Source organism: Carassius gibelio, chromosome A7, assembly GCF_023724105.1.
Source record: "Carassius gibelio isolate Cgi1373 ecotype wild population from Czech Republic chromosome A7, carGib1.2-hapl.c, whole genome shotgun sequence".
Classification (NCBI taxonomy): Eukaryota; Metazoa; Chordata; class Actinopteri; order Cypriniformes; family Cyprinidae; genus Carassius; species Carassius gibelio.
The window spans coordinates 15,826,953-15,853,820 of NC_068377.1; the positions used below are offsets into that span (position 1 = coordinate 15,826,953).

The 26,868-nt window shown below is 38.7% G+C and overlaps 1 protein-coding gene across 4 annotated transcripts in view; it reads left to right on the forward strand.

Moving 5' to 3' along the window:
- LOC128016667 (protein MTSS 2-like) overlaps positions 1–26,868 on the forward strand; it is an 86,126-nt gene that overhangs the window by 914 nt on the left and 58,344 nt on the right. Inside the window, exon 1 of one of the 4 annotated variants that reach the window (XM_052601353.1) lies at positions 10,836–11,355. The exons of 2 other annotated variants lie outside the window; for them this stretch is intronic. In XM_052601353.1, coding sequence (XP_052457313.1) covers positions 11,272–11,355 — 84 coding nt within the window. In that variant the 5' untranslated portion in view covers positions 10,836–11,271. Of the gene's footprint in view, positions 1–10,835; positions 11,356–26,868 lie in introns of those variants that run through there. One more of the 4 variants, XM_052601355.1, reaches the window with a different exon arrangement.

A 26,868-nucleotide genomic window follows, 5' to 3' on the forward strand; every position in this document is an offset into this window, starting at 1 on the left:
ATGTAAGATCATTGGTTTCCCAGCACGCTATGCACATTTAGGTTTTTCCCACATAACTATACACAGTTATGCCACTTGGACACTTGAGGGACTCATACACATCCCAAAAGCCTTGATGTTCAAGGAGAAAAAAAAACACACAACATTAAGATCCAAGGCTACATACAGAATCATTAAGCTACTACTTGGTCTTGAGTAATATTCTTCAATATCTGCCATGAATCTTCAGAAGATAAATAAATGTTCCATACATTTTATAAAAAAAATAAAAAAATAAATCAGATTCTGTAAGAGGTTTGCAAATTTTCTTAAAATACATATTAATGCATTTTAAATAGAAAAAATAATTTAATTTGCTTTATGCAACTTAAGTAAGCCAAATAATTAAACTTCGTTACAAGATGTTTTGGTTGGATGGTACATGCGTACGTGTGTGTGTATTTATGAGTGTGCATGAATCTATGTTCTGCATGTATGTTGTGAATGTGTGCTTATGTGACGCCTCAGTAACTGGGGCAGAACTGATTGCTGCTGATGGCTATAGGCGCATAGAGACCTACATTCAGCACACAGACGCAGGAAGAAGGAGGGAATGTTTGAGACCAAGTGTCTACTGTCTAGGTTTCATTCTTCTCCACTAGATGTCCGTCAAACAGTTCAATAATAATACAATTTATAAAATTAAATAAGTAAATTCAAATAAATAAATAAAAAACATATGAAACAGATGAAAGAGAGGAAATGTTAAAAAAAAACAAAAAACAACAAAAACACTTAGGTCATTCACCAGGGACAGGATCTGGCCCATCTGCTCAACTGATATAACAGGGAATTATGCATGCAGATTGGCACTGCATCTCCATGCTCACCCCCAAACACGCTTCATGACGCATTTATGCCGTCTCAAAGATGTAAGGATGTGAGAAGATGAAAAGAGGAATGTGTTATGGGGGCTAAAAGAAGTGAAAGGAGGGTGGGTGCATTGGAGAGATGTTTGTAAGAAGTGAGAAACATTGAAAAGAAGTAAGGAAGGTGAAGGTGACTTTTCTTCCTGTTTCCTTGTGTCCTTTCACATTTGTGTGAGTGGATGATAGAGAACCCCTGTGTGGAGGAAATCTGTTCTTCCTTCAAAGAATCAGAATGCATGAACTGACATCATAACCAGTAAAACTAACAAAAAAAATGATGACAATTAAACTATTATCAGTTTATAATACATCCTATATATTATATGTAATACGCTACTGTTCAAATGTTTGAGATCCCATAACAAACATATATAGCTCTCTATGGCGCCGCACATGGCTGCTTCAGTGCTTGGCTCTCCAGTGTTTGTACTTTTTTTGTTCGTTTTTCCTGTTTTTTGTTTAACAAACGCGATCAGTTTCACCAAGGATGAACTGTTGAACAATCAGCAGAACACACCACAGGATCTTTTACCGGATTTAAATTATTCAGACGTTTTACTGAATGTTGTTATCCGAGGAGCAGCGGCGCTGATCAAACGCTACAGGACGCGCCGACGGGGATAGTGAGCGGGAGTGCCCGTCAGTTTCAGGAAGCGCGGATTTCGAACGCCATTGCCTAGCAGCATCCATCTAGCAAATCTCTGTGTTTCACGGAAACCTGGCTGAATGATGCCATACCTGGCTTAATGACAGCGCGCTCCATCTGCCGGACTTTGAGCAGTTTGGAGCGGATTGCGACACAGAATCAACAGGGAAATCACGCGGTGGCGGGACATGCTTTTACATCAATGAACGGTGGTGTACAGATGTAACTGTGTTAAAAAAGATGTGCTGTTCAAATCGAGGAGTGATGTTTGTCAACTGCAAGCTATTCTATTCGCCGCGGGAGATTCACACGTTCATTCTGGTGAGTGTTTACATTTCTCTGCAAGCGCACGTAAGTATGGCTTTACAGAAACTCGCTGATCAGATCACAGAGACAGAACAACAAAACCCGGACTCTGTTTTAATCATTCTTGGGGACTTTTATAAAGCCAATCTCTCCCGTGAACTCCCACAATACAGACAGCATGTTACATGTCCCACCAGAGACTGTAACATATTGGATTACGGTTACACCACAATAAAGGATTCATATCACTCTGTTCCACGAGCAGCTTTGGGACTGTCTGATCACTGTCTGGTTCATCTTATACCGACATACAAGCAGAAACTTAAATCTGCTAAACCTGTAGTAAAGACTGTGAAGAGATGGACCAGCGAAACAGAGCAGGATTCACAAACTTGTTTTGACCTCACTGATTGGAGTGTTTTTGAAGCTGCTACCACCGATCTGGACGAACTCACAGAGACCGTAACATCCTATAAGTTTCTGTGAGGATATATTCATTCCTACCAGGACTTATTTAACATTCAACAATGATAAGCCATGGTTTACAGTAAAACTCAGACATCTTCGTCAGGCCAAAGAGGATGCCTACAGAAATGGGGACAGGGTCTTGTACAATCAGGCCAGGAACACACTGAACAAAGAGATCAGAGCGGCTAAAAAGACCTACGCTAAAAAGTTGGAAGACCAGTTTACTTCCAACGACTCAACTTCAGTGTGGAGAGGACTGAGAGCCATCACTAACTACAAGATACCATCCCCCTGCACTGAGGCTAATCAACGACTTACTAATGACCTGAATGAGTTTTATTGTAGATTTGAAACCCCCAACACCCATTCTGACCAGCTCCCTACACAACCGTTAACATCTCCTGCAATCCCCTTCTCCACCCCTCCTGCTCTTCAAATCTGTGAAGATGATATGCGGCAGGTCTTCAGGAAGAACAAAAAAAGAAAAGCACCAGGCCCAGATGGCGTTATACCAGCCTGTCTGAAAATCTGTGCTGACCAGCTGGCCCCCATCTTTTCACAGATCTTCAACAGATCTCTGGAGTCGTGTGAAGTGCCTTCCTGCTTCAAACGCTCCACCATCATCCCCGTTCCAAAGAAACCCAAGATAACAGGACTTAAGGACTACAGAACTGTGGCTCTAACGTCTGTCATCATGAAGTCGTTTGAAAAACTGGTTCTGGCTTATCTGAAGGACATCACTGGAACCTTACTGGACCCCCCGCAGTTTCTTACCGAGCAAATAGGTCTATGGATGATGCAATCAACATGGGATTGCACTTCATCCTGTAACATCTGGACAAAACGGGGACTCATGTGAGGATCCTGTTTGTGGACTTTAGTCCGGCTTTCAACACCATCATCTCAATAGCCCTCCAGACCAGTCTGACCCAACTCTCTGTTCCTAGCTCTATCTGTCAGTGGATCACCAGCTTTCTGACAGATAGGCAACAGTTAGTGAGACTGGGGAAATTCATGTCAAACAACTGCTCCACCAACACTGGTGCCCCTCAGGGATGTGTTCTCTCCCCACTGCTCCTCACCCTGTACACCAACGACAGCACCTCTACAGACCCTTCTGTCAAGCTCCTGAAATTAGCAGATGTCACCATAGTCATCGGCCTCATCCAGGACGATGACGAGTCTGCTAACAGACAAGAGGTTGAGCAGCTAGCTGTCTGGTGCAGTCTTAACAACCTGGAGCTGAACACGCTCAAAACAGTGGAGATGATCGTGGACTTCAGGAGAAACCCCCCTGCACTCCCCCCACTCACCATCATGAACAGCACTGTGGCTGCAGTGGAGTCATTCAGATTCCTGGGAACCACCATCTCTCAGGACCATCACATTGACTCCATTGTGAAAAAGGCCCAGCAGAGGTTGTACTTCCTTCGCAAGCTGAGGAAGATTAACCAGCCACAGCAGCTGCTGAAACAGTTCTACTCAGCCGTCATTGAGTCTGTACTGTGCACTTCAATAACTGTCTGGTTTGGTTCAGCTACAAAATCATACATCAGAAAACTACAGGGACCAGTTCGGACTGCTGAAAGGATTATTGGTACTCCCCTGCCCACCCTTCAAGAACGTTATACATCCAGAGTGAGGAAAAGGTCTCAGAAAATCACTCTGGCTCCCTCACATCCAAGTTGCCCCATCTTTGGTCTTTTGCCATCTGGCTGGCGCTTTAGAGCCAAAAATACCAGAACAGTCAGGCACAAGAACAGTTTCTTCCCCCAGGCAATCTACCCCATAATTAGTTACATGTTCCCCACTTATACAATAAAAATGTTCATTATCCTTATATTTATTTGTTACCCCTCCATCCTAGCACATCCCTGCATCTTACTCAATCCTATTCCATTATCATTTATAGTAATTGTTCATACACTTCTTTATTTGCATGTTTTTTTTTGTCTCTATGTTGTTGTCTCTTTGTACTGGAAACGTATGCATACTTGGCAATAAAACTTTTTCAGATTTTTTTATTGCAATTTTTTAAATGCTCAACAAGGCTGCATTTATTTATTACTGAAAATGCACTAAAACAGTAATATCGTGAAATATTATTACAATTTACAATTACAAATACAACTGTTTTGTATTTTGATATATTATAAAACATATTATGTAATATAAAAAAATCACTCCAGCAGCACGAATTATGTGTCCAGCTACAACTGATTCAAATATTATGCTAATTAACAGTGAGTGGTGGTTTCATACATAACAGTGTCTCACTCGCACCTACTCTCAGGGCGAGCATACACTGTGTGATTTTCATCCGATTTTGAGCCGAATTCTGACTCGTGCGCCTCTTTTTAGGGTCGGGCCGACCCTCATTTTTTGTGCATCGTTTGTCATGCAGTGTTCGTGCAGTGTACAAGGGGAAACGAGAGGTGATTAAACTCTCCCGACCGGCAATCGGTAGGTCTGATGGAGGATTTCTGACATGTCAGAAATTTTGTTCGCATCTTTGAGGTATCGCACTGAAGTGATGGAGGGAAAACTTGTGCCGTTATGGCAAAGAAAAATTAAAATAAAAGAGGGAAGAAAACGCCTGCTTACCTCCAGTTCGCATTACAAAATGGATAAACCATACTGGCCACGTCTTCCGACTTTTTTTTTTGGGGGGGGGGGATGGGTGACGTACATGGACTAACTGTCTTGTCCATGTTCTCTCACTTGAATCCCTGAGTCTTGAGTCTCTTGACCTTCTGCAAGCCCCGCCTTGTTCACGCAGTGATTGACGTGGCGCGAGGGGGTGGAGACGTGATCTGCTAGGAATGCATGTTTAATGTGCACATTGAATTTTGCTACATTCATTGCCGGACATTGAATGAAAATGTAATCGTAAGTGTCTTGACTGTGAGTGTTAATGCAATTAAGAAAAATAGCATCTGAATGATAATTTTGCCACAGTTTTTGCTTGAACATGTTATACATATCTAATCATTTCGGTAATACATTTTCATTTTAATTTTGCAACTTAAAATTAGTATTCATTTTACATATTAAAACTAGTGTATGAAATGACAAATGAAAATGATGTAATTTAATTTTCATTTTCATTTTGCACCAAACGTGGCACAAATGTATTGGAAAATGTAAATACAAATGCATTGCCATTCTACATATTGCATATTACATTCCAAATTGAATATTGCTACCCATATGCTTCCATACACATCAACATGGTCTCATGATGATTTGTATGTATACATGTATACATTTGCTTACGTTTTTTTTATGGGCACATACAATATTGAGCTATTTTCAGCATTTAAACATACTAAAACTGACGTATTAACGAAACCTAAAAAAAAACTTCTTACGGTTTACGGTATGTCAAACACAGGTAGGCTTCACGGAGAGAAAAATGGTCAGGGAGTGTTTGGTGAGTGAAAATATATCTGAGCTAAACTTATACTTAGTCTCCAACTAGCATACTGGTGAGTAAAATCTGAGAATTCATTAGCCATTGGCTAATATTAGACATCATTTAGTTGCCAAGAGTGAAGATTTAGTCGCATATGCAAGTGATTTACTCGCAATGTAGAGGATTGTTGATGATGTGAATATGTGAGATTTGACAAAAATGCAGTGTTTGTTATTGTCAGTATTTTACTATTTTAGTACATTCCAATAGTTTTGTTTGGGTGGACCAGCTGTCAATCAGTTGAGCCCCTCATTCTGACTCACTCCTGTTTTCACTGCAGGTTGTGTTTGTGTTCAAACCAGTCAAAAGAAAAGACTGGAAGAAAAAAAATCTAAACATTTTCATTAGCGGATCTAAAAAAGATCTAAGACTTTTTCTGTGTACACAAAAGGCCTATTTCTCTCAAATATTGTTCATAGATCGGTCTAAATCTGTGTTAGTGAGCACTTCTCCTTTGCTGAGATAATCGATATCAAGATGCTGATTAGACGGCATGATTATTGCACAGGTGTGCCTTAGGCTGGCCACAATAAAAGGCCACTCTAAAACGTGCAGTTTTATCACACAGCACAATTTCACAGATGTCTCAAGTTTTGCAGGGAGCATGCAATTGGCATGCTGACTGCAGGAATATCCACCAGAGCTGTTGCTTATGAATTGAATTTCTCTACCATAAGCCATCCCCAAAAAACGTTTCAGAGAATTTGGCAGTACATCCAAACAACTCACAACCTCAGACCACGTGTAACTACACTAGCCCAGGACCTCCATATCCAGCATCTTCACCTCCCAATCCGTTTGCATAACCAAAGACTTTCTGCACAAGCTGTCAGAAACCGTCTCAGGGAAGCTCATCTGCATGCTTGTCATCCTCATCAGGTTCTCGACCTGACTGCAGTTCATCTTCGTAAATGACTTCAGTGGGCACATTTGTGGCTCACATTTGATGGCATCTGGCACTTTGGAGAGGTGTTCTCTTCACGGATGAATCCTGGTTTTCATTGCACAGAGCAGATGGCAGACAGCGTGTATGGCGTCATGTGGGTGAGCGGTTTGCTGATGTCAACGTTTTTGATCGAGTGACCCATGGTTGCGGAGGGGTTATGTTATGGGCAGGTGTATGTTATGGACAAAGAACACAGGTGCACTAACACAGATTTAGACAGATTTGTGAACAATATTTGAGAGAAATAGGCATTTTGTGTACATAGAAAAAGTCTTAGATCTTTGATTGAAAAATGGGGGCAAATACAAAAGTGATACTATATATATATATATATATATATATATACATATATATAATATATAAATCAAAAACACATGTAACAATGGCCAAAATTTAATTTGTGTCAGCACTACTATGGCACTACTTTGACATTCTTCTTTTCATTTATGCCACAGAAATGTAGAATAATGGTTTTCTGTTCTCATTAGGGAAGTATAAGGTGCTTACTTATTTAAAAATGTAATTTCTTAAATAAATTAGGCAAGTATGAAAGCTTTATAAAAGGTTTGTTTACAGAAAAACTGTTGCCAGAGTATCTTTATTTTGATCTTATGAGGTTTGCAGTGCATTCAGAGGGTGAGAAACACATGCAAACCCCCAAGTCTCTGACTTCTATGTACTTAAAGAGTTGCATGCTAGATTTGTTAACAGAAATCCATGGGTCTAATGATCCTTATTCCATAGATCTTACAGCTACCCACAACCCACACTTTATGGAAATCTCCATCTACTGCTGTGCTGAGATGTGGCCTTTGGAAAGATCATATAAACCAAAATAGATTAAATGTATAGAGAGAGACTGATGATGGGAAACAATTATGCTGCGTTTAGTTGTCTGCAGAGTGAAATGAAAGAAGTCCTTATTTCTAAGACCATGAAGATTTCTCATAGTTTGATGCGTCCATATGATTATTCACATGGATGTAACAGTTTGCCATTAAAGATGCTGAAGAATTAGAAGACTGACGTCAAACTGCCCAGAGGGGCAATGCTGGTTTACTTTTGGCTGTTGGTCAAATTTCAAAATCATCCATTTAGTCAAAGGAGTGTGATAGACTTCAAACATGAGAGAGAGTTGTGGGCGGTTCTGTACTGTCTAGCAAGAGCTAAAGAGAGGATGGAGTTGAGAGAAAGGGGGTATGCAGCAGAGTGAGAGTGGGTTGAGTGATTCATTCTGACCTAGTTTATGGGCTAAGATGTCTAAGTAGGGATAATAACATGATAATATATGGTCTCCAACATTTAAATCAAAATTTATTCTCAACAGAACCTTAAAACTTATTCATTTAGGAGGTGAATTGGTTTACATGCGGATGTTCAGGTATTCAGTCAAAGAACTTTTGAAATGAAAATATGATGCTAATTCCTTGAATTTAATTCGCTAGTATAGTCAACAGCGCTGGAGCTTTTATTACTCCACTGGACTGTGTTTGTTACTTGTATTCATGAGTAAATCCTTAAATGTTTCCATCAATTGTTTCATTCAAAATACTGATTAAAACAGGATCAATACTACTAGTATCTAGCTGTGTCTGAAGTTGCACACTGTCTGAATAGGTACAAAGTGATATATATCACAATCACAATTTTACTGGTTGAAACTGCTTAATGAACAAGAGTATTCTACAAACATCCAGTTAACTTTTTTTTTAAGTTAGCGTGTAGTGTGAGGAATGGCTTTGCACACTTTCAGCCATGTCACACCCACAGTCTGTCATGCTTTCTTTATATGTGACTCTAGTATATGCACATACTGTACGTATCTCAGGTAAATTTCCATTTTGTCCTTGACTTGATAACTTTTATAGAGCCTTTGTGTCATAAAGCAATAATTCAAATGTAAACACGGCTCATTGTGAGTGGAAAAGAGAGCAAAAAAGGATTTGTCACGATGACCTGTGATCGTGCCCAAGTTGTTTGTGGTAATGCCTGACATTGTAAAATAACAATGGTGCCGCGTGGTTGACATATCACCGAATATGGTATATGGCATATTATTGTATTCAGCTCTGAAGAAGTGATTGACCTGTATTTGGACGACTAGTCTGTATAAAAGACCCCTTAAATGAGACAGTGGTTTTCTTTGGCTTTGAAACTTTGAAAGTTTTCCCAGAAATAGTTTGACGAATTGAATTTTTTTTTTCTTGTTATTCTCTCTCTCTCTCCATTTTAAGTATTAATAGTATAAAGACCCAAAGAAAGGAGGTTTGGGAGAGGGTTTATGTTCCAATTGAAATGAATCTGATGTAATGTACTTGGAATTTGGTTAAGGCTATAATAAAGCTTTGTGTTACTGTGTGGAAAAAAAAGAACAGTTGGAATTGGAATGCATATCTGTATGTGTTGCATGCAGCAGAAGGTTAAACAGTATTCATTACAGTAGTGCTCTGGACAAAAATCAATATTTTACATAAGAGGAAAATGAGGTTACGTTTTTTTTTCCTTTTTTTTTTTAACACTGCAAACCATATAAAAGAATATACAAATAAGAAACTGTAATAATCTAATAAAAAAGTTTCAAGATTTCAGTAGACAATGAAGTGAAATGAAAATTATGTAACCATTACAGTTGTTCCAAATCAGTATGACTTTCTTTCTGAGGCTCACAAAATAAGATGTATTTTTTAATGAATTAGGAAAGAATGCTTTGCTTGCTAATACACATTGATAGACATATGCAAAACATATGTATGACTATATAACATAATTACTTAACAAAATTTGTCATTTTTGTCATTTTCACCAACTGTAATTTATTTTTGATTACATTTCTGTACCTACTTATTACTTTCCCTTTCTCAGGTAAAACTGTAATTCACACTCCGTAGATCTCTGGAGATTTGCGTCATCACTAACTCACTTGTAACAAGTTCCAACAACCGCAGCAGCACTGCTGAGTCCTGAACCTCAGAATCTGAGCTCATTTGGTGACAAGTATATTTAAGTTTTTATGGACATTAGATCACTGTCAGATATATGAGAATCTGAATCTTAACACTTCACACATTTCTGAAAAATAAAAAAGAATATGTCTAAGATAGATGTTATGTATTTGAATAACAGTAGAGATAAAGGATGAAGGGTGAAGCAGGTGTCTCAGCTCATGGTGGTTGGCAGGACAATTTGTTTCTGATGCAGGCAGTCTAGCTGTCTTTCTGAGTAATGTATGAAATAAAAGGGAACCTTACTAGGCACAGACAGTGAAGATCACAAAAAAAAATAAGATCCAGGTAGATCTTTTTATCACAGAAGTGATTTACAATAATGCATGGTCATAGTAATCAGGCAGTACATACAGAAATGTTTATACCTCTCTGTCCGTTTCCAGTATCCACTGGCAGCAGTGTAGGAAGAGACCTTAAAGCTATTTCTGTAACTATAACACCCGGTTTTGGAGACAAAGGCCACTCAGGCTTCGTGACCTTGGTTCTGAATCTTTGTGAGAGGGCGTCATTCTCCCCCTTTCCACTGTGACAAGAGAGCAAGATGATTGGGTCTTTATTACAACAGTAGACATAATCATGAAATCTCATTTCAGCTTCATTATCATTTATCACAGAACAACTTTGGCATTAATGAAGTCCCTGCATATAGGCAGATTGAATCCCACCCTTTATTTCCAAACTGATAGGTTTCCATTATAGTGACAGTTCACTCAATAATGGAAATTCTGTTATCATTTACCCACCCTCATGTCGTTCCAAACCATTATGAAATGTTGTTTTATGTGGAACATAACATGAATATTTTTATTTTGCCTTTTTGTCCATACAATGGAAGTCAATAGTGAAAAGGGTATAGCTTCAGGCACAGATCAAACTGGATGCACAAAACAAAATGCAATATGACAAGTTGCCTAGGCTACTACCCTTTTATATATTAAAAAAAGGATGCTAAATAAATTAATTTCAGACTTCGATTTAAAAAAAAAATCGGACAGAATAACTGTACAGAGTGAATAGCTCGCATGTGTGTTTGTGTCCCCTCTCTCCTCCCTCTGGCCTCCATGTGACAAGAGAAGCGCTTCTGCCCAATCCGAATCGCATGGCTCGAGTTACTGGCTCTCTCTCTCTCGCGCTGCTCCGCTTCTGCTCGGTTCACTCACTCAGCAGTCTCTCCCGGGCTGGTGGCGCACCGACCCACCGCTTCTCACATCCATTCAGCTCGATTCCGCATCGTCGTCTGAAGATGACCGTGACTATTGCGGGGCCATCCACGAGCCTAACCTCCACCAACCGCGGAGAGTAGAACCGGAGCCGAGGAGAGATAGAGAGACTAACCCACCTCTCTCTCTCGTCTCTCCCCATCATCTGCCTCAATCATCTGGGCAAACCCACAGCTGAAGACGCAGCGATTTCTGCTGAAATCTAGCTCTCCAACACACTCCTGCTTTTAGCTCTCAGGACGCGTCTCGTCTGGCTATTGTGGAAGTATTTTTTCTTTAAATCTGTATTCGCTGAAGATGGATAATATAAACGTGGAGTCGGTGGAGAAGGAGTGCGGGGCGCTTGGTGGATTATTCCAGGCTATTGTCAATGATATGAAGGTGAGAGGTTTGACACGATCGCTACACATGTAACACATGTAACCGTATATTCTTCACGAGCGTGGCCAGCATGCAGATAGTGAAGCTATTACCACTAAAGTGGCTTTGAGGAAATTAACCATAATTCAAAAGCATTAATCGCTTATTCATGCTAGACCTAAATGACAGGGGGAGCGTTGTATGACATTCACTATCCTCCCTGAATATGATAGATAGATAGATAGATAGATAGATAGATAGATAGATAGATAGATAGATAGATGCATGCATGTTATATGTTATAGGCCTATGTTATAGGCTACATGTTTATGGATTAAGGCATGAAAGCAAACTCGACACGGTTCGTCTTAATGTCAGTGCGGCTGAATACACTGTATCCACAAGAGAATTGTATGCATGTAGAGAGGAAATGGAGGGGGTTTCACACACACAATGGGAAACAGACTAAACTGCTGTTGATTAGGCAGATGCGGTCGCGCGCCATTCCTTGTCACACACAACGTGAGATTTGTTACGTCTGTCTGACGGATTGCAGCGGTCCGTCATAAGGGTCTATGAGCGTGATAGAGCGGCCGCGCTCTCATGAAATCACCGTATTGATCTTCTGTCGGGTTTAATATTTTAACCACATCGTGAAAGGACGCACAGTCGTTCTGAATGTCCGGGTTTCGGGACTCGTTTTTGTAGGTTCTGATCCTCCCAATAGCGACCACGTCTTCTGTTTTGAGAAGCTGTTTGTTACTATCACAGTAAAAATACTAACAGTTCTGAGCAGCATCTGCATCTGTTCTCTCTGCTCTGCTTACACAGATACTCTCTTCTCATTCATAATTTAACTCTTGCTTCTCCAGCACGCTCATGGTCCCATTTGTTTCTACGCTGTTACTGTAAATGGGAATGGCCAGATATGGGTCAGCTATCATGCCTGCATTCATGTCTGTTGAAGGATATTGAGCAGACAGTGGCATTGGCACATGGAGTCGATGATGTTTGCCCCAGAGCTCATCATTTGTGTGTCTGGCACAGTTTAGTCATGAATGAGCACTGTCTGAGAGACCTAGATCCAGGCTTCAACTTTAAGATGTAGGTTGATTCAGGTGCTGTGCTGTTCTTGGTCTCGCTCAAGCTCACTCCATGCAGACATGCAATTTGCCCTCGCCATCCTCTGATGTTGCCATACTGAGGTTGGAAAAGCGGACATGCTGCTGAGGACCGTAACGAGGGTTCAGTTTTATAATGATTACTCAAAAAAAGTGCAGGCAACTCATTCGGTAAAAATGATGTTTTCTGTTAAAGCCAAGATTTGAAAATGTACTATTGCCTTCTCTCTGCTTCTGCCTTTGCATGTCTTTGTTTGTGGGATGTGGGTAGCCTGTGGGTATTGCCAGCTCACTTGTCATACATGTCTCATCACCAGAATGTCAGTTGGATCTTTTTGTTCCTTCTCTGAGATCCCAACAGTACTGGAACAAACAAGGAGCCCAAATTCCCCAACGGAATCAATAAAGTATAGATTCAGCTTACTGTTCTTCTAGCACCCTTCATCACCCAGCAGATGTTTGGAAACTAGCCTGTTGGAAAAAAAATTGAACTGTATGTAAATTATTAATTGATTCTTGCCAAATAGGAACAGGAAGGAATACTATGTGATTCCAGGACCACAAAACCAGTCATAAGGGTAAATTTTTCGGGATTGAGATATATAAATCATCTGAAAGCTGATATTAGCTAAATAAGCTTTCTATTGATGTATGGTTTGTTAGGATAGGACAATATTTGTCAATATTCCAACAATCTGGAATCTGAGGGTGCAAAAAAAATCGAAATATTGAAAAAAAAAAAAAAAATCACCTTTAAAGTGGTCCAAAATGTAGTTCTTAGCAATGAATATTACTAATCAAAAATTTAGTTTTGATATATCTACAGTAGTAAATTTACAAAATATATTCATGGAAAGAAAAATCTATCATTTTGACCCATACAATGTATTTTTGCTATTGCTACAATTATACCCCAGTGACTTAAGACTAATTTTGTGGTCCAGGGTCACATATGCCATATATGACTCTGTTTAGCTCCATATGGTAATGAACTGTGCTTGTGTTTTTGTGTCTGGGTCTTAGGAGGGCATCGCTGTAAAAGGGTTGTTATGAGTATGGCTCTTGATCATGGAGGGGGGAGGATGATCGGATTTTGAAGGGAGGGGGAGAGAGAAATGAGATGGAAAGGGCTGAGGCATGGGGTGGGCTGTCATATTTAGGCCCACATTAGCCATGTTTCCACTGTCGGGACAGTAGCCCTGAGGCCAGAATAGCGCAGCGTTTCCACAGTCAGGGCCTGAAGCTCTGCTGCGCGTCACTAAAACACGCCGTTTACACGCCTCTCAGGAACAACATCATGCAACCCCATCATTTCCCCAATAAAGAGAAGTTATCAGAAAACTAAGAAATAAGTCACTGGAACATGCGCAATCACAAAATTAACACGATAAAATTGGCCGTTTGTTTTCATGATTTGTTAAATATATAATTCAAAAGCATCAATGTTTTACTATAAGTGATACATTGATCATAATGAATTAATTCATCAGGATTCAAAATTAGTCACACAGAAATAAATGTATTTCTATTTTATTTATTTATTTATGTTTATCTTTATTTGTAGCCTATAAGTCACATTTAGATTGAATGATAATATCTCTATTTTTATAAAAGCTCCCAAACAAAAACCATTATAATATTTTGTTATAATTATAAGTCGTGGCCTAATGGTTAGAGGGTTGGACTCCCAATCGAAGGGTTGTGGGTTCTAGTCTCGGGCCGGACGGAATTGTGGGTGGGGGGAGTGCATGTACAGTTCTCTCTCCACCTTCAATACCACGACTTAGGCGCCCTTGAGCAAGGCATCGAACCCCCAACTGCTCCCCGGGCGCCGCAGCATAAATGGCTGCCCACTGCTCCGGGTGTGTGCTCACAGTGTGTGTGTGTGTTCACTGCTGTGTGTGTGCACTTTGGATGGGTTAAATGCAGAGCACAAATTCTGAGTATGGGTCACCATACTTGGCTGAATGTCACTTCACTTTTTATGATAGGCTACGTGGAGCTAAACTCTCGAGACGAGACTAATGACAGATAATATAAGTTACTAAATAAATACACGATTGTGATAGAGAATAAGAAACTGACGTCTGATTTCTTCAAGCGGTCACAGTTTACCATGTTTACTGTTTTTTGCATCGGTTATAAATATTTCTTCCTTGTATGGTGATTATCAGTGTTGGGCAGTAGCGTCGCTACAAGCAGCGAAGCTACTAGTTTAACTACATTTCTCAGTAGCTTGGTCGTAGCTTTGCTACTTTCTGAATCAAATAGCTTTTCAGTAGCGAAGCTCTTTTTTTACCAAGTAGTGCGGTAGCTTCCACACAAGCTACATTTTCGCAAGCATTTCTGAAGCTCAAACTCAAATCGGCAAATACAACTGCTAAGATCGCTGATCCTGGATCAGTAGTGACATGACGGCGCTACTTCATCTTGTTTGTGTTTACGGTGGATAGCAACCAACCATCTTTATGATGCATTACCACCACCTTCTGCTCCGGATGGTACCACTCCTTGGCCAGTCACGCAAAAAATTATTTGATGAAATGATGGCATAGGATGAGGTCGGAGAACAGTTAATCCCGAGGAGTGAGTCGCCGTGGCCGTACCTCGACAAGTACATGACACTGACCGAGATAACAGAGAGAAAATATGTTTTCAGATGCTGCTTGTAAAAATGATCAATTATCAATATTTTCCCCCTTACGAAAGGAAAATATATTTACCAATATATTTCTTAAAATATATTGTGATATATTATAATATATTATTTTCCTTTTTATTTCTAATATATTTGAATACATTTAATAATATATTGATGACACATATATTATATAATATATTGCAAAATATACAAATGATTGCCGCTTTCAATATATTGGAAAAAATAAATATATATAAGAATATATGCCTAATATATTACATGATATTTTCCAATATACTGCAATATATTTTTGTTTCATAAGGGCCAGCCTGGCCATTTTTTTGTACTGTTTGGAGGTCTTGCATTTTGTTATGCAAAGTCCTACAGTATATTAAGCATGCCCATGCAACAGGTGCATACACTTACTTGTGCGCACATTGTTAATTACATGTATTTTGATTGTTTTTGTTGCCAAATTGGTAAGGAACACAAAAAAAAACTATTAAACTAAACAATTACACCTGCCTGTCTGTTTGACTGACAGTTTTAAGCACTGAGATAGCACTGACTTGTAATAAAACGTGTTCAACATAAAAAGGTAATTTTAAAAGTAGCTTAGATGTAGCAAGCTACTGTTGATGTAGCTTAGCTTGCTACATTTCCCAGGGGGTTAGCTTCAGTGTAGTGAAGCTTCATTTACTTTAGAGTAACTGGTAGCTTAGCTCACTACATTTTCCAAGTAGCTTGCCCAACACTGGTGATTATAATCCACATCAGATCAAATTATTTCAAACACACGCTGCTGACTAAAAGTGAGTTTTGAGCTCAATTTATATATAAAAAATGTTTATTACAATTATTAATGCTGGTGTTTTAGCTTTCTGAAATGATCCGCGGTGCTGACGCTCTATATTTTTAGAAAAGCTCCCGAGCAAAAAACATTATTATATTTTTATGATGGGCTACGCGGAGCTAAACTCTCGAGATGAGCCTTATGACAGATAAAATATGTTACTAAATAAATTCACGATTGTGATTGAGAATAAGAAGCTGACGTCTGATTTCTCCAAGTGGTTGTATTTATCATGTTTACTTTGGTAACATTAATGTTTTAATGTCTTCTGCATTGCTTATAAATATTTCTGCCTTGTTTTGTGATTATAATCCACATCGGATCAAGTTATTTCAAACATTTGCTGATGACAGAAAGTGAGTTTTGATCTCAACTTATTTTAAAAAGTCTTTAATACTGGTGATAAAGCTGTTATCTTTCTGAAATGATCAGACACGGATAAACTCCTCCTTTGTTATAACCAGTGGCGTAGCCACAGGTGTGCCTGTGCCACCCACAGTGGCAGCTGGCACACCTAAAAATAGATGCAGAATTATATTTTATAGTCTCAATAAAAAATGTTTACTAAACTTGGGCTATCGGTTGATTCAGATCGGCACTTCGGAGCATGTTCGCCACTCGGTTGATTCAGATCGGGACTTCGGAGCATGTTCGCGACTCCGTTGATTCACATCGGCACTTCGGAGCCTGTTCGCGACTCGGTTGATTCACATCGGCACTTCGGAGCCTGTTCGCGACTCGGTTGATTCAGATCGGCACTTCGGAGCATGTTCGCGACTTGGTTGATTCAGATCGGCACTTCGGAGCCTGTTCGCGACTCGGTTGATTCAGATCGGGACTTCGGAGCATGTTCGCGACTCGGTTGATTCAGATCGGGACTTCGGAGCATGTTCGCGACTCGGTTGATTCAGATCGGCACTTCGGAGCCTGTTCGCGACTCGGTTGATTCAGATCGGCACTTCGGAGCATGTTCGCGACTCGGTTGATTCAGATCGGGACTTCGTAGTATGTTTGAGATTTTTTAAAATTCAGATCTGGACATTGAAGCAGGAAGTGTTTGTCAAACAGTAAATTGGTGATAAATGAATATTTGGACTTGAGGCTTTTTTTAACCTGTCGATTCAGCATGTACATGGACCCACACACAAAGGTGGACACACTCTAGACGGGTGTGCCAGGTAGGGTGACCACCCGTCCCGCGTAGCGTGTGCGCGCACAGCGTTTGAGCCCAATACATGCCTCCCACAAATTGAAACTGTGTCACGCATAATCAATGCTTGCTCAAAAAAAGTTGGTCGCTATATCTGGAGTCACCAACCCGTCGATCGCGGTCGACAAGTTGATCTTGGAAGCATTTTAAGTCGATCGCGAAGATATTTCAAAATCTGAGAAAAAAAGGTGCGAGCCTCAGCTGACTGCGCGCACACCTCCCGAAACAGACGAGACATTTATACTTGACACAACTGTTTTATACTGAAAACCAGACCATACAACTGATTTAGACGTGGGTGCCGATGTGATGAGATGTACTAATATCCGTCTGCTCGGGCATGATTGTTTTAGGCCTGTAATTGATTGATTATTGAGGTAATAGGGATGGCACGGTTTGCTGAAATAAAAAAACCAAACCGTTCGGTACACCACACACGGTTCGGCACGCGCTTCAACTTAAATCTGACAAAGCATCTGTAATATCATCTGTAATATGTCTTGCTATAAATGGCACGTAAAAAAAACTGGGTTCAGCTAATAAATGTTTCTGTTGATGCATGCGCATTCTAATTTCCCAGACTTAACAAAAACATAAAAAAAAGCTCTATATTGAGCAACTACAATTCATTTTAATCCTATAATTATATATTATAAATTATTTAAAGTGAATAAATTGTAATGAAAAATAAACAAGATGAAATAGCTAAAGTTCAAAATTATCGTATTTGGAAGAAAATTATTACATTTAACAATTAACTACATTTTGACACGACCTGCAAATTAACACTAGGAGTATGGTTGGACGGAAGCAGTGTGACAAAAATACTATCCCATAATTTTGCACAGTAATCTGACAATAAATGTGGCATACCCAGATTTTCATATGCACACCCAGAGTCTCTTTTCTGGCTACACTACTGGTTATAACCACTCCTCTAGCCCCAGCTGGCCCGCTTTGGCCCAAGGTTTTCGTCAGCCAAAAAACCGTGGCCGTTGGCCCCGAGGAAGCCCCGACGAGGCATGATCAAGCCCCGGAAGTGACAGTGGAAACGCGACTGGCCCTGGCACACACTAGCATGCATGCTTTTGGCCCGACAGTGGAAACGCAGCTATTCTTACCCTCATTCTTTAGGTGAAAGGGCCCTAAGCAAGCGAGAAAGGGACACCAGCATTAGACATGATGGTGACACAAGCACACAGTTGTCTGTTTGCCAGCTGGACCTGTTGTATATCACTGCTGTTTACATTCACATGCCTCACACTGAGTTGTCCATACCAGCCTGTAGAACAGAGACGCTCGTATAGACTTACACACTCTGTCTAGATCTCATTCTGCCTGGCTACTGAATCTCAGCTATGCCTTTAGTAATCCTTTGAATGTTTGTCTGGAGATAGAACTGGGATCATGGTATATAAGCGTGTTTCTTTGGCTTGGGTGCTTTTGTGTTCCAAGGGTTGATTTTATTTAAATTACATTTAAATTTAAGTAAGTAAATACAAAAATATATGATTTCAACCTTTTCTTTTTGTTATATTAAAATCACATAAAAAAATCTTGGCTCTGGCTTGATTTATCTTGATATAAAAATCCTTCATAAAAAATATAAATCATCATTTTGTATAAATTGTCAGCAAGGGAAAGACATCAATTATGACATATGGTATGTGCTTGTAAGTATGGGTATGTAAGTTCTAAATATAAAGGTAAATGTTATACAGATCATACATTGGGCCTTCAGGGAACTACACTAACTATCCACTGGTGGAACTTGCGCTACTAACTTTTTCAGTTACTGGCACAAAACATGATTTGGTCGCACAAATTATTTATAGTAAGCCCACAGAATGTACAGTACACACAGTGCATTGCTCCGTCTTGGTACCTTAACCACTGGTATTCTTCGAGCCACTGGTTGAAGCCAACTTGATGTGTTGAATGCTCAGAGCACATTATAAATGTATTCTTAAAATACACATTTCTGTTTTAATAAATGCTCATAGTTAATCATAGCATATTGCCTTAAACATAATGTAGGTACAAAAAAAATCAGTGATACATTTGCGACCCCTTAAATATTAGGGTCGCAATGGCATTTCAAAAGGTTGCATATGCCACCTTTTTGGTCGCAGTGTAGTTCCTTGGCATTATTTCCAATCAAGCTATTATTCTGTCAGTAGGCAAAGTGTGAGAATTTTATGTATAATGTAATTTAATGCAAATATAAATTAATATGTAATGTGTAATATAAAATCTAATACAATTATAAATCAATGTGTGTATTTAAGATGCATAAAATGTTTGCTAGTAAATTAGCTGATATTTTAATGTTAATGTTTAAAATGTGGTTTCCACCACTGTCGTTTCTACCACAGAAAACACAATATCATTTGAGATGTGTCAGTAATGGCAATGCAGGATGAATTTTAATTATTTACTTTCAGAAATAAAAGAAACAGAGCTCCTGGGGTGCATTTAGGTCCACTGTTGTACATTATGTGTGGACAAATAACACAAACTAAAGAGAGTCCACACAGCTGAAAGTGACCATAATCAAAGAAACAGCTGTAATGTTGCTTACTGGTTATCAATTTAGGTTAACGAAAATAATTTTCTTGTCATGTCTTATTTACACCAAAACACTAACTGTAATGATCATATGCAAGGGGTCATTTGACGTTGCTATAAAGAACATTATGTTGTGTTTTGGTTTAATTCAATATGTTTATGCATTTTTAGGTAAAAAAAAAACACATTGGGTCTCATTCACTGCGTAGGCACAGATTTTTGCGTGAAATGTGCATACGGACGTTTTCACGAATAAATCATGATTCATCAAAAACTTTCGTACTAAAATTTATTCTAAATGTACGAAAAGATTCAAGAACAACTTATACCACACGTACGCAATAATCATGTACAAACGGGGGCCTTATAAGCATGTGTTAAGAACCCTGTATAATTAGATGTTATTGATAAATTATAATTACAGTTCCAATTATATATATATATATATATATATATATATATATATATATATATATATATATATATATATATATATATATATATATATATATGAAGAGTTCAGATGCAAAAGCCTCTAAATGCCATCTGAAATTTTCATCTAAAATTAGTTTTTTTATCAGGCTCCTATATTTATGTTCAGTTATTTCACTTTAATAACCTGGAAAAGGACCTGAACATCGCAATTAAAGTAAAATTAATCAACCTAAGAATAGGAGCTTGATAAAAATCCTAATTTTAGATGAAAATTTCAGATGGCATTTAGAGGCTTTTGCATCTGAACTCTTCATATATATATATATATATATATATAATATTAGAGGTCCAAACAATAATCACCTGATCTATCCTTATATAAACGGTGATTAATGTGTCTCATCTTGTGTTTAGAGGCATGGCACACTTGGTACTGCTTGAAGACATCGCGGCGCGTGCTCTAAGGAGAGAGTGCGTCTTTAGAGAGCGCACAGATATGTTCGCGGAGAGTGACGAATGGCTGTTCAGTCGCTTTAGGTTGCCTAGAGAAGTCCTCATTGATCTATGCAACTCACTGGAACCACACCTAAGCCACATCACCAACCACTCTCACCCTATACCACCTTAACTCCAAGCCTGTGTTATAACCCATGCTTCCTTTTTACCTGTGCTAGTTATGCCAGTGGATACACTTTTAAATAACAAATATTTTTTCCTGACTTCCACCTCTGACAGCAAAACCTCACATTCATTATCGTTAAAGTTATTTTTCTTTGTCTTTTGTTTCGGTGCCATAATTGTCTTTCTCTGTACAAGTGCCTCGTTGTGGAAAGCCCTTATATGGAGCTGGTTTGGGCGTGAATTATGCTAATTACTGAGCTTGTGCACGCGGGCGCTCATTTAGAAGACTCCAAATTCACTAACAGAAGAATGGGTTTAAGAACAAGCTCATGTGCGTACGCACGTGTTGTGAATTAGGCGGAAAGTTCTCGTGAGAAGTTCAAATGTGCGTATAAATAAGAAAATTGTACACAAAAATTAGTGAATGAGACCCATTATTTTCCAAATACTGTACATTATTAATTCTCCTCTATGCCCCGCCTTTCTGAAATGCATCAATTTTTACAAAGCTCATCATTCTGAAAAGCGAGCTGTGCTCTGATTGGCCAGCTATCCAGTGCATTGTGATTGGCTGAATACCTCAAGTGTGTGATGGAAATGTTATGACCCTTACAATACTGTGATGGCATCTCCTGGCACGACGAGACAAAACCAATAAAACCCAGTGGGGACATAATTACTGATTATAATGACTTATACTGTGTATTTACGTGTTGCTTATCGTGTCATGTAAACAAAACCATGTCTGCATTTGTGATCAGAGAAACGACAACAAACAAGCGATACTCTACACTGCTTAAAACTTGTGTTTGAATCATCAGTAGCAAATTCTTTAAATATAAAAACATACTTACAGGCTGTGAGTCAGAAGCATCAGACTGTCTTTACAAAGTTGTAACTCCCCGACTTTATAGAAACAGCCTTTGAGCACAGACCCATTGTAGGTTACTCTGCAGGTTCAGGAAGTAGTCGTCCATAAAATGCGTCACAAAGCGTCACACACTGCGGGGTTAGAGTGATGAACGGCCGGTGGACTTGAGAACGGTGCAGCCAACAGCTTGCGGGCAACCACCTATGATGACCCAAGGCTGAATTTCACTTTGTCCTCGTTGAAAGCCGATCCACAGTGCAAGGTTAATGTATTTCCTCCATTAATCAGCTTTAGGCATGACTAAGTGGATATCATCCGCTTTTGAAAGGCCGAACAAAGTAGTTTTGCTTTTAGAACGAAACACACAGCATCTCTACAACATAATGGCAACAAGAATACTACAGTGAGAATAAAACTTATGCCTTCTTTCTTTGTGTGAACATTTGGGGGGTGTTATGCAAATCGTTCCACACAGTGACATAGACATGTGGGGGCGTGTTTAAACGAAGCGTTTTAAGTAGGCATTTTTTTTAAGTTTTAAGTTTTACAAATTATTTCTCTTTGGATTTAAGACTTTAGTCTTTGCAACTTTAGGTTTAAATTGCATCATATGACCGCTTTAATAACTGTTCTAATTCTTTAAGAATAGGGAAGTCCACATCACATAACAGTAAAAAAATTATGGAACAACACCCCATTTTCCACCCCATTAAAAGAGCTTGATCATTTAAAATGGCAAATGACATAATTTCTGTATTCTTATAATAAACAGAATGTTATTGTGCATTAGTGTGGATGCTAATTTAGTTATCGTTTCATTGATTATTCTTAGCTTGAATGAGTCTTTACTGCTTTAATGAGGCTGAGAATTCTCGTGACCACTCAACTCATGTCCACATTATATGTCTCTTTTTTCCTAATTTGGGAAAGCCCTGAGATAACCAGCCTCTTGATAGGCTTGTTAAAAATGAATCACGTTGCTTTGGATGGAGGAATTGTCTTTGCAATATTCCAGGAATACTAAGTGCGTCTTTGTTTGGCCTGTCAGACTCCTCTCATCTTTTATGTCTGCTGACATTAAGAAAATCTTCTAAAGTGATATGACTATGGGTTAGCACTGAAATGAACATATTACCACTCAGGTTCAAAGCGGGGAGCTTTGCTGTTGGGAATATTGTCTTATGAGCCCAGTGGCCTCTTTGAAGGACATCAGATTTGGAGCTGAGGATTGTGGATTTGAGCCTCATCTGGGTTGTCTTATAAACTCAGCTGATCCTGCAGCTGAATATCTATCAATCTAAACTGCATTTCATTTTAAAGCCCCTTCTTTCACACATGCTGCAGTCTAATGACTAAGGATCAGAGGTGTTAATAGAAAGGTTTAAATTAAGTGTCAATTAAGGGACTGGAGAGGCACAAGAGACCTGTTCTTAAAGTTAAGTGACATGTGGCTAAGTATGGTGACCCATATTCGGAATTTGTGCTCAGCATTTAACCCATCCAAGTGCACACACACAGTAGTGAACACACACACACACACACACACATACACCGTGAACACGGAGAAGTAGCCAGCCAATGCTGCGGAACAGTTGGGGGTAAAGTGCCTTGGTCAATGGTCTCATCTCAGTCATGGTAATGAAGGTGGAGAGAGTGCTGGATATTCACTCCCCCACCTACAATCCCTGCCATACCTGAGACTTGAACCTGTGACTTTCAAGTTATAAATCTGACTCTCTAAGGAGTTGTGGAAGGCCATGACTTCCCACCATTGGCCATGACTTCCCACCATTAACATAAGAAATTATTTTAAATTGCCCTGAACAGAAAGTGGCCCTTTAAACAAGGAATCTCCATGGTGCTCTGTAAGTCTTTTTTTTTCAGCAAGGATTAGGGCTGGGCAAGAAAATAGATTTTTTGATGAAGTTTTTTTTAAAATGCCATAGATTTGATATTGATTCTTAAAAGCCGTGAAGCGATCTTTTCTGGTATTTATTTGCAGCAAACAATTAAAAGAAGATCTGATCAATGTGAATCTTTTCATTAGTCTTCTCCACTAAATGTCGCCCTCTTATTTATCTTGCGCTATGTTACAACAGAATGCTTATCGTGGCGGAGATTCTGTTGACAAGAACCAAGACCAAAGCAATATGTGCGATTGGTAATGCTTGAGGTACAATTCTATATTATTCTATTCTATTCTATTCTATACTAATACTAAAAATCTGTGGAAGCATTTGACATCACACGTAAAGACGCCATAATTTCCGCAATAAATGAATGAATGGTTTTGTTTACACAAGCACGGACGACGCTCGCTGTGTTTTCAGCCTCTGTTGTCTCACTATGATGATATAAATACACAAACTTCATCCCCAGCTGCTCTGAGAGTCACTTCATTAGCATTTTACAATTTAATTTGACAAAACTACTGACATATCACATACACAGCAGCTGCAATTTCCTCACGGCAACCCATCAAAATAAAAGGTAAGTTTAACGTGAAGAAATTGTCAAAAATATATTACTATTTAAAAGTCTTAAGACTCAATGTAACAACAATGCTACTACTATTAATAAATATTTATAAATCTTTATTTGAAAGGAATAATCACATTTGATTTCTGTTTAATTTTAACAGTAAACCTCTGTTTTTTTGCCCAGCACTTTGTTTGCCAAAAATAAAAGGGTTTTTCATTTGATTAGGATAAATTTAATTGTTTTATGCCTTCATCTGATTACCAGAAAAATTAAGAAGAACATTTTATATGGCCCTATTATTATTTAAAAAAGGACCCTATACAAAAAAAGAGAAAATGTTTAAAATACAGGCCTGTGGCTCTTAATTTCTGATAAATAATTTAAAATAATTTCTTTATTTATTAAAACTGTATTCATTGAATGTAATAAAAAAATAAATAAAAAAATCGATAATGGAATGGAATGGAATCGAGACATCTGAAACGAGACGCAGCCCTAGAAAGGATGCAATTAATGATCAAAAGTGAGCATTAATACATTTATAATGTTACATAATTTTTTTATATCAAAGTACCAAGTCAGGATATTAGAATGATTTCTGAAGGATCATGTGACACTGAAGACTGGAGTAATGGCTGCTGAAGATTCAGCCTTGCAATCACATGAATAAATTACATTTAAACTATATGAAAACAGAAGGTAGTTATTTTACATTCCAAAGTGAGAGGATTCATTGGTCCTTGGTGTTAAAAAGTTTGAAAAACCCAGTTTTAAAAGAAAGTGAATTTGTTTGAAAGAGTCTAGACATACTTCATTGTGTATCTCACTAGCTCTAGAGAACTCTCACCAGAGCTAGACAGATATTGTTGCACACAAATGTACCTTTTCCTTTCAGCTTGATGACAACCCTGCCATTAAAGTTGCACCACTTCTCCGACTGGTAGTCAATCACAAGTAACCTCCCTTCATTTTAAATTACATATAGCATCAGGATATACAACATGTAGTATCTCTGAGTGGTTTCTGTCAAATTGCTTTCAATCAGACTAAGTGCCCTTATTGAAAGTGAGGAAGGAAAACAACAACCAGATTTGAGTCGGTTTGTTGGGTGTGTTAGAAAGAGTAAGATGTATGTCTGTAGCCTGTACACACTCAAATCATTTTCTGTCTGTGCCATAAGCTCTCAACCTTATGTTGTTATGTTCTGTTATTAGCAGGAATCAAAAAAAAAAGAATGAAAATTACTGATAGTTGCATATTAGAAGAGGATTCCTGGAACCAAATGGAAGGAATGGGAAATGAAAATCAGCAGTTCAAGGAAAGACGCATTTATATTAGAGAATGGATGAGATAAAGAGAGAAAAGAAGAGCTTGCATAGCTCTCATGTCAAGTGATTTTCATTATTCATTTGGGCATGGCTTCACGCTGCTGTGGTAAATGTCAGAAATAGAGAGGATTTGCCTCAATCTTTCATTCATTCATTGGTTCGTTTGCACCAAAGACTTCTGTGTACTGTGTTATGGGCCTGGCAGCTTTGAACACACTGGCGGTTTATGTCCTCTGCCCACAAAGGCACAAAGCCAATCAGTGCCGCTTCAAAGGAGGCCAGCGGAAACGGAGCAGCCAATCACGTTTCACGGCTTCCACTAGCCCCTTGATGTCCATTCTCTGAATGTGTGCATTCCTCCATTCCCCCATTCATCCCATTTATCTGCTGGTTGTAGATTTTGAGGAGGTGACAGCAGAGCAGAGATTATCTTATCAAGAGCATACCTCAGAGTCTGTCACAGAGCCTTCATTAATCATAGCTGAGGGGAAAAAATAAAATGGAGCATATCCCATTCAGCTGAAAAAGCATCCAAGTGTTATAATTTGTGTGTATTAGTATGTTAGCATAAGTAAGCTGCCTTCAGTTTGCTCATAAATTATGAAGCATACAATCTCACTGTTCAATCTGACAACAACTGACTGCCTGTCTGCCAGTGTAATTCAAGCTTGGTGATTTGCCAAAGAGTCAGAGACGTGATGCGCAACAGACATCCGTTTGTGATATGATTTAATTTTGTACAACTCTTTAACCCCCTAACAACTTTGTTAATATAAACTTTGCGGTGTTACATGCAGTGTTACTAAAAGAAAACTCAACATCCACATTGATAGTGGGGAACAGCATAATGGATACCAAGCTAAATATTAAAATATAGAACAATTACATATTCATCGCCCTCATTAAACCTTCCCAACTCACAAGTACTGATGAAAATATTAACAAGGAGGCCCTCTTAAAAACTTCTTAATGAGCTACTGATCAGTATGAATCTCAGTTTTAATAAAAATTATATGACTGTTAACTATCAGACTGTGTAGCCCTCTTTAGTTTCTCATTGCTGTAAGATGTCATTTTTGCAAAGAAACTGACTACAGCTATAGAGCCATGTTTTTGTTAAAACACAGCTCTAGCAATTAGACCATAAAGAACACACTTGAGCTTGGACATAGTAGAGTATAAAAAGACTTCAGTTACAAACGTGATACTCTAGAGAAGTATATGAATTAGAATATAATATCCTTTATTGTTTAATGGCTGGTGCCATTGTTCAGCTTTTAAACTGATTCAGCTGTAGAAATGGAATCAGTCGAACGCAGCTCTGATTTTGTCTTTCAAGCAGTGGGGAAGAAAAGAGAAATTAACTCAACTCAACTCAACTCAACTTTATTTATAAAGCCCTTTC